At 39.1% G+C, this 9,294-nt stretch overlaps 1 protein-coding gene and 1 pseudogene across 1 annotated transcript; one reads left to right on the top strand and one right to left on the bottom strand.

The window, feature by feature from the left end:
• Positions 1 to 508: 508 nt before the first annotated feature.
• Positions 509 to 1,599, bottom strand: LOC119896722 (RING finger protein 151-like; the record flags this gene model as incomplete). Its single annotated transcript, XM_038710147.1, has 3 exons — positions 1,464 to 1,599; positions 749 to 918; positions 509 to 628 (listed from the first exon to the last, which is right to left on the bottom strand). Coding segments are annotated over exons 1-3 (293 nt in total), but the record flags the coding sequence as incomplete, so codon positions are not given.
• A 399-nt stretch (positions 1,600 to 1,998) lies between these two features.
• On the top strand, positions 1,999 to 8,777 carry LOC119896723 (annotated as a pseudogene).
• Positions 8,778 to 9,294: the final 517 nt, after the last annotated feature.

Raw genomic sequence — 9,294 nt, 5'->3', positions numbered from 1 at the left:
TTACATAGAGCTGAACAGATTAGTGAATGATTAGTTGAAACTCAAATGTGAGGATTTGCAGATTTTGTTATATTTTTTGGTCAGTTAGTAGGACAAATCAAGAAACTTTTAAACCTCAACTTGGGCTCGAAGAACTAGTGATGGACATTTTTAACATTTTCTGGCATTATAAAGACTAAACGATGGATTGATAAACTGAAAAAATTATGTACTATTAATTGATAATGAAAATAATATTAGTTGCATCCCTTTAATTACACATATTCATCATTAAAAGGGCCATAATGTCCCCACATGAATGCACCCTATAAACTAATTCATAAACACCCAGAGCAAAAAACCTATAGGACCCTCTTTTAGGCCATGTTGTTTGTTTGTTTATTTGTTTGGTCCTCCTTTTTCTCCCAAAGCACTAATGTAGCCATTCAGTTAAAATGACAGTTTCAAAATTACAGTACATAAGAGAATACTTTCAACCCTGATGACTAAAATTTCTATGCAAATGTACAACTTCTTTTTTCCATTTACTACCTTGATCTTCATGCGTCCAATAGATTTGCTCAGCTTGAACATGACAAAGATCAAGCTCGGGTTAACAGGCTTCCGGCAGCAGGGGCAAGTCTCCTGCCTACAGAGGATAAATTACAGTTAATCCTGCTCATCTGTATGGACCAGACATGACGAAAAATCCAATATAGTACAATTTTACAATGTTTTTTATGCAGTGGTATTGATCCATGTTCAGTACCTCTTCAGCCACTGTAAGATGCATTTCTTACAGAAGATGTGGTGGCATGCGGCCCTTACTGGACACCTGAGGACCCCCTGGCATATGGTGCAGATCAAATCGTAGTCTGGAGTGTCCACAAAAAGCTCCACGTCATAGCCCCCACTCTGTGTTGACACCTCTGGGTCCGCCTAGATATGGCCAACATAAATACTACTTTTATTGGGTTATCATGATCATGTATTTCAGGATGACATTAAGAGTAGAGTTGCGTCAGCTGGACAGACTGTGACCCGTTATGTATCAACAGGTGAGTATTTTCTCTACCGCTGCCCACAACAGGTCCACAGTGTTTTCAATATAAAGGCAAGAGATGACAAAACAGAATTGTTCTGGAAAGTCATATGACTGATTGCATGATAACAAGGTGTAATTCTGCCAAAACAGTTTTTCCCCCACTCAAAACAAGAGATAATTACAAATGGTTCTAAACAGGTGGTTTGGTAGTACTTCTTCAATTGCATTTTTGATAAATTCAAATATTGACTGAAAATTAAAACTTGAGACTATGTTTATAAGGGAAAGCAAATTTCAGAGCTCAACAGAAATTAGCAAAGTAGCTGTTCTCACATTAAGGATGTGTAATAGTTTCTAAATTGTCCACAAAACGGAAGAATAAAATCTAGATTTAAAAAATAAAACAACAACATATAAACAGAGGCTCCTGCCTACTCACCATGATAATCTCCTGTCCTCACCGTGTTTCCATTCCCGGCTCTGGTTTACTCCATATCGGTCCACTCACATGTCACATATGGAACACACACCCGCCTTATCAGTACAACACACATGAACATTCCTGACAAAACACGAACACGACCGGTGTCTGTGTGTGTGCGGACAAATGAAAACAGAAAATTATGAAAACGAAGGGAGATAATGGCGCTCATTATGGAGCCCGTCCTTTCCCTGCTGTTCTAGCACCAAAGCTTCAGCCTCCACGCGTCAAACAGGGAACTTTTAAACATGAATAGCTGCAGCTGACTCTATTGTTATGAGTCTAGGGGGCAACATTTAAAAGTCAAAGTTAATTATGAGACTGTAATGATCACATGGCATTCACACATTTTACTTATAAACTTTAATTTTCATTTTAAAAAACCCTACGAATTTACATGTTTAAAAAGAAGAAATGAATCATGTTGACAGTGGGATTTTACAGCATCACGAACAAACCGGTCTGGCCAATCACAGCTCAGTGCGCCCACATGACGTACAATGGGTGCGACTCGGTTATCCACATGCTGGATGGATGTGTTGACTTTATCCAACGTGTGAAGTGAGGAATAAGTAATTTATGTCACCATAGCTGCCAAAATATTAAGGTTTTGGTTTTCTCGTGAGCAAGATGGCAAACGCCAATCTTCAGTTCAAAACAAAGTAAGTTTTTGACGCATGGCGCGTGCAGGCTGCAAATCTTGATAGCTGGCTAACGCAAGCTAGGCTAAAGTGTCATTTAAAGTTGCTAAAACGTACAGTCTTATTCCTGTTTTCCCATTACAGCTACGTTGTTTCCAGCAAAATAGAACCGTTTTACAAAGGAGGGAAAGTGCAGGTGAGTTTTCCTGTTTGTGTTTTCTGTCTAAATCAGTGTGGATTAACGTTAACATACCTGCCTGAAATGATCTTGACTGGTAATGCACTGCCATAAAGGTGGGGGACTTGCGAATGACAGATTAAAATGAGAATGAAAAATTGGCACTAACCAAGAGCAGTAAACTGATGTTGATATGTAGACTCGTCTGACCGCCCCTCTAACCTCTCTGTCTGTTTGTTTTTCAGATCAGCAAAGATGAAAAATACATCTTTTGCACTTGTGGATCTCGTGTCAATGTTTTGGAGATCAGTACAGGGAAGATCGTCCACAGCGTTGAGCATGTGAGTCCAGAATGGGTTACCTTTGCGGGCCAGAGCCATGCAACCATAATGTTTACAACAACAGAGCCCCTGTTTCGGAGACCACTCTCAGCAGAAAAGAGCTTGTGTTGCTGACTTTTACCTGCCAGCGTGGGTACTTGTGCCTTTATTTTATACTGTGCCAAAAATTTTAAATAAACAAACCAACACAGGTAAATGTTTTTTAAAGAAGGTCAAAGTATGGTTTATATACAAGCTTTTCATTCTGTTTAAAACTTGAACAGGCTTTTTTTTTTTTATTTTTGACTTGGAGTAAGTTTATTGATGAGTCCTGTAGTTATAGTATTGGTTTGTTGGTAATATGATTAGAGCTAAAAGGATAAATTGATTGTCCATTGACAGAAAATCATATGGCAACAATTTTAATAATCATTTTAGTGATTTATTAAACAAAACGTAAAATCTTTTCTGGTTCCAGCTTCTAAAATGTAAGGATTTGCTGCGTTGCTTTGTTTTGAATCACTTTTGATGTTAATATGCTGAAGATATTGGGTAAAAAAGGCAATTTGTCAGATAGCTCTGGGAGCTTGTCAGTTTCTAAATATGATTTCCCCCAGCTCTAAATATGATTTCACTTGGACGCCTGCATTTTTACGCTCTTTTACAATAACCACACAGTGAAAATAGGTTTTGGATATTATTGCATCATCCATGACATTTTATTGTTGACATCTGATAATGTCAAATGCATCCCATCCTCTGATAGCATTTTGTACCTTTGATCATCCTGAGAACCTCTCTGTCTTGTCTGTCCATATTGCAGGATGATCAAGAGGACATCACGTCTTTTGCACTCAGCTGTGATGACGAGGTAAAGCAAACACCTGAACCACCTGCCACTGCTTCAGTCAAACTTCATGATGTGAATTCATCATATTGGCCTGTAAAACGGTATTTAGTTTGTGTATATCTCTGCTCTGTGTCACACCACAGCTGCTGGTAACGGCCAGTAGAGCTCTGCTGCTGAAGCAGTGGGATTGGAGGCAAGCTCAGTGTACACGCTCCTGGAGGGCCATTCACACTGTTCCTGTAGCCAGTATGACCTTTGACTCCACCTCTACACTCCTGGCGACAGGTCAGCAAATGCATCATTAATGACAATAAGCTGCGTCCCATGTTTCTGCCTGGTCTCTGCTACATAGATGCTGTACAGTTTGCAAAGTTTGTTTTCTTGTTGTCTCACAGGTGGCTGTGATGGCACTATAAAGCTTTGGGATGTAGTGAAGCAGTACTGCACCCACAACCTTAAAGGGTCATCTGGAGTTGTACAGTGAGTTCAGATATCTAAGAACTACAAATTCTCTGAATAATATGCATTGACAGAAGTTGTTTCTTTCTTTTTATCCATGATTAGTGTGCCATTCCTACTTTCCCAGTATCTTTAAGATGCATGAACATGTTTTTCTACAAAACCATTTTTCATTTAACAAAAGAATGCATTTTCCACAGTTAGATGTTGTCTAAACACAGTCAATACTTCTATTTTGCCTTTTGATTTGATCAGAAATTAATTGATAAATGAATAGGTAAACATGATTACTTGCCAACTATCAGTTTTAGAAACTGACAGGGTATTTAAGGAGACTGAGTACACAGCTTATTTCCTGGATAGTCAGCTTTATTGAGGTGGGGAAATAGCAGAGTTAAAAAATCAGGAGTGCTTTGATTCAACTACTGAAACTAGTTCACCAGCTGAGTGGCATGAGTGATCTAAGAAAATAACATTTGGTTCAATTAGGCATTATCCGAAAAATGTTTTTTAAATCTGCCACATTTTCTAATATCACAATACTGAAGTGTTTTTAAAGTTGGTGTCTTAATGTTTTTCTAATAATAAAAAAATAATGGATGTATTCGTTTATGTGGCAGAGTGTCATTAAACAGAAAAAAATAGGTTTAAGCGAAAGATACTGCATTTCGTAACTAAATTCAGTAACAGAATAAATGTCCTTTCTGTATCTTTGCAGTCTCGTCCAGTTCCACCCAGACATCAACAGGCTGCAGCTGTTCTCCTCCTCTCTGGACTGTGGCATTCGCTTGTGGGACCTGCGCTCCAGTCAGTGTGTGTGTGCTACAGAGCCACTACAGCGCTGTGACCTCCCTCAGCTTCAGCCCCGACGGTGGCACCATGGTCAGGTGCGCATGGGCTGTTATCTCACATCAAACTGCTGTTTTAGGGTGTTTCTCTAAAGCTGTGTGTAATTGTGTGCTGATCTTTATTTGCAGTTCTGGCAGAGACCAGATATGTACAGTGTGGGACCTGAAGACCCGGAAAGCACGAGAACTGTACCTGTCTATGAGGTAAGATGGTATAATGTCTTATTTGAATAACAAAGAATGATAAGATCTGATCTTTTTGTACTCTTCGTGTGTGTGTGGGGGGGAGATTACAGCCTCATTTGTGCGTGTGTTGTCTATTTCTACAGGCTGTGGAGGGTGTTGTGCTTCTGCCTGAGAAAGAGGACTTCTCTGAGATCGGAGTGAAGAGCAAAGACTTGCATTTCATCACAGCTGGCAGCAAGGGTTCGCCTCGTTAATTGTCCCGAACGTCTAATCTGTGTTGCCGTGCACAAGTCTAGATTTTGAGGCCAGAAGTCACTCCGAGCTTCTGTCACTCACCTCTCCTCCCCTTCTTCCCTTGTAGGTGTATTGAGAGTGTGGGAGGCCAGCACGTCGCGTTGTGTCTACACCCAGACCCTCCCCTCCACCCTCACCACTGTCTCTGAGGCTGAGGGGGAGGAGGAAGAGAAGGACGACGACCCCCGCGGTCTTACATATCTCCTTCACCTGCCCGCCTCTTCCAGACTGGCCTCAGTCACAGCAGAACACAACATACTGCTCTACCAGTTGCCTGGTCTCACACACAGCAGCAGGTGGGTACCGAGGATACACATGTGTAAGATGTTTAGATCCAGTATAGACCAAAACATCTGCTAGTATATTATTACATAATTTCTTTAAAGGATTTTACATATACACTGACAATTGGTTCAATTATAAGTTGAAATTAGTATTGGCATTACATCCTTGGTTTATTACTCGCCGGATTATTATTTAACAGTTATCTCTATTGGATGTCTTTACTCTTGTATTTAAATATAAATTGTAAGTTAAGGAAGTGCTTAGCAAAGTGCTTATTATATTTTATAAGGTATCCAGGTCTTTTATTGTCATTTATGTAAAATTCATGGACATTCTGTTACTTCCTCTGTCCACCCTCTCACAGTTTGTGGGCTACAGTGATGAGGTGCTGGACGTGAAGTTTCTGGGCAAAGGGGACAGCCACATTGTGGTGGCCACCAACAGCTCCCAGCTGAAGGTGTTTGAGCTGCTCACAAACAGCTGCCAGATCCTCTACGGACACACAGGTCAGTCACCAAAACAGGGCGGCATGTGTGGGTGTAATACCTGCATGTGAAACACAATGCAGTGTGTTTATTTATACACCAGAGGGCGGAAAGTTTCTACAGTGCTGCAGTGAGTTTGTGTTGCCCCACAGAGGCAAACGGCAAAAAGTGACATAAGTGTAATCAATGGTTTTTTTTCTTGATTTGATTCAGTTATCTGTCTTTTAAACATTTGAGCACCGATATCATGACTGTTAATGTAGGTAAAACAGCCAATCTTCTGTCTATTTTTGCAACATTTTACAGATACAGATTTTCCATGACTTGGAAATGAAAATCTTACTACACTTATATTACCACACTTGTAATAATGTACAGTCTAATAATAATAAATAATAATAATAAATAATAATAATAATAATAATAACCTTTTAAATGTAGAGAATGTAACTGTAACAAAATATTGTGCTTTAAACACAAAAGTAAAATACATTAAGATTAATGTGAACATAAAATTATACATTAATTTACATGATATAAATCTTTAATAAAACAGCCAAAAGCAAAAATGAAAATGGCTCTAATAACCATGGCAGGATTATGAAAGCTGTCATTAGAGGAAAAATTCAGCCAATTGGGTTATGTCAGGTTTGTGTTGTTGAAAAGTGACTTGCTGAGCAGGTTGGATAGATTTAGTGAGTTTATCTACTCTGACACTCACTGCCCTCTTTTTTGGTTTATGTCCCACAGATACTGTCCTCTCATTGGACGTGTTCAAAAAGGGTTTTGTCTTTGCAAGCTGTGCGAAGGTGAGCACACATCTTTGCACTGTCACACACGGAAACTGAGGAAACGAGACTCATGCACACTGAACTATGTTAAGGCACTCTTTCCAATGTCAACACAAACCCACAAATGTCAAAACATCTGCTGTTCTGTAAAGAGAGATGCTGTTAAACCCCACTTAAGCCAACAGTGATATTGGTATAAAACAAAAAAAAATTCCCCATGCACAACAAATACAGTCAGGTGCTGGTAGAGCGCAGGATTTAGCTAGGAAAAATCAAACACAAGCCACCGCACACTGAGATGACTTTACTGTGATTTATTGTGAACGACTCATTTCGCCTATGGCTTCTTCGGGTTCACTCTTTTTTACAAGAGCACTCACAGTTCACATCACCAGTAATCCCAGTCTCCATTTTTGTATTGCTTTTTACTGTTTTATCATTTTATTTAAATATAAACATATTGAACACAAATTCTACAATACAAAAGTCATAAACATGAAAAAAATCTAAAAATTTAAAAAACATACATGAGTTACAAGAATTGCATAATTTTTGTATGTTGTGTATTTGTCTTTAGGACAGGTCAGTGCGTGTGTGGCAGATGGACAGTGACAGTGGTCAGGTGCACTGTGTGGCCCAGGGCTCCAGCCACACTAATGCTGTGGGCTCCATCGCCTGCTCCAGGTAAAACTTCCTGCAGTCACACATGTGTTTCTTTTCACATGTACCAACACAGACAAAGAATAAGGTGGTTAAGTACAGCCCGAACGATATCTTGGTTGGGTGTCTGTAAATAATATCACAGAGTACAGCTTTATATGAAAAGCGCTATGAGATAACTTGTTGTGAATTGGCGCAATATAACTCAAATTAAATTGAATTGGATTTGTGGCGTTTCAAACAGTGCGTTGACAACAGGGGAGACAGGGAGTTGCAAAGTGCCCCCTGGTGGTCAAACTATGCAACGACAACACTCATAACATGAAGGATCTGTCTGTCCATTTCTTTTTTTAATTGTCATTTATCGGCTGTTATAAACACTGATTAGGAATTAAACAGTATGAAAATTTCATATCACGATTATAGTGACCAAAATTATCACGGTTATCAGTATTATCAGTATTGTAAAAATGTACCAAAAAAGATTAAAATGTACTGATTCACACACTGAAACTTTTATATTGAAAACAAGGAAAAAAGTACTATTTTGTTTGCAAAAACATTAAAATAACAGCCAGTTCCTTTTGTAAATGTATGAAAACCATCTAAGTGTGCATTATCATATAGATAATATAATTTATTATTAGATAATGCAGTGACCCCATGCACAATTACATGACAACAAATAAGTCTTTAGAAGACAGTGATAGTAACTGCAACAAGCCCATCAACTGACAGAGGAGTACATACTGCGCATGTGCGCCTGCTTCTGAGAGACTGTCGCTAACTTTAGTTGATGCTGGACAGTGTTTGCCATGAGTTTATAATAGCGAGGTATCCAAACCCGGTTATCATGGTAATTAAAATGTGTACGGTTATAATAACCGGTAATCGTTTCATCCCTAACACTGATACCAATTTATCTGTAATTAGCTGATATCAGCCAATAATATCGGTAGGGCTTTAGTGGTAAGTGTTAAGGAATAGAAGGAAAGGAAATCAATGAGTCTGTGTGACAGTAATGATCCTCCAAGTTGGCGTGTGTTTGTGTCCAGGATGAAAGCATCGTTCATAGTGTCTGGCAGTCAGGACTGTACTGTGAAGGTGTGGGATCTGCCAGCAGACTTGTCTACGGCAGGAGCTGATGAAAATCAGCTGACCGCCCGCGCCACAGAGAAGGCACATGATAAGGTAAAATTTTGTCAGTTGATTGCTTTTCCTATTAGGAATATAGAAACTTCCTTCAAAGGATTATTTTGAATGAATTTATCCATTATACCACATGACAGTGTCTTTGTCCACATTTGAGCCCAGGACATAGAGGTTGTACCCTGTTGGATTTTACATGAACTATTTGTATCAAGCTGTTAACCTTCACCTTGGCAGGTGTTTTCATCGCTGTTTCTTTACGTTCATGTTGTCAGATGACTGCGTGAGTATAAAATAGTGATTTTGATTAAGGGCCTCAATGCTGTCCAGATAACACAGTTAACTTCGATTAACAATTGTCCATTCATGTAGTCGTTTGAGAACAGAAGTATGTGGCAGTGATTGTATTTATTAAAAATATAAACAAGTGCAATTCACACCAAAGAATTGGATGATCTCTCCTTGTATCCTTTGTCATTTAAAAGAGGAGGGAGGAAAAGTCATTTAATCACTGTGTTGGCTTTTTAGAGTTCCTGGTGTCCTGAATGAAGTCACAGTATACTTTCCATGGGTGAAGTCTGTTATGTAAATGCATTAAAACCCCATTTGAAGGCTGATTGTATAGCACTTTTCCAAAACCAGT

The sequence above is a fragment of the Micropterus salmoides genome, unplaced genomic scaffold (genome assembly GCF_014851395.1).
Source record: "Micropterus salmoides isolate LMB-PRFRI ecotype aquatic unplaced genomic scaffold, ASM1485139v1 Ms_hic_scaffold_1008, whole genome shotgun sequence".
Lineage (NCBI taxonomy): Eukaryota > Metazoa > Chordata > Actinopteri > Centrarchiformes > Centrarchidae > Micropterus > Micropterus salmoides.
Note: the sequence above shows the minus strand (reverse complement) of the source record. Positions and strands in the feature narration are given on the sequence as shown.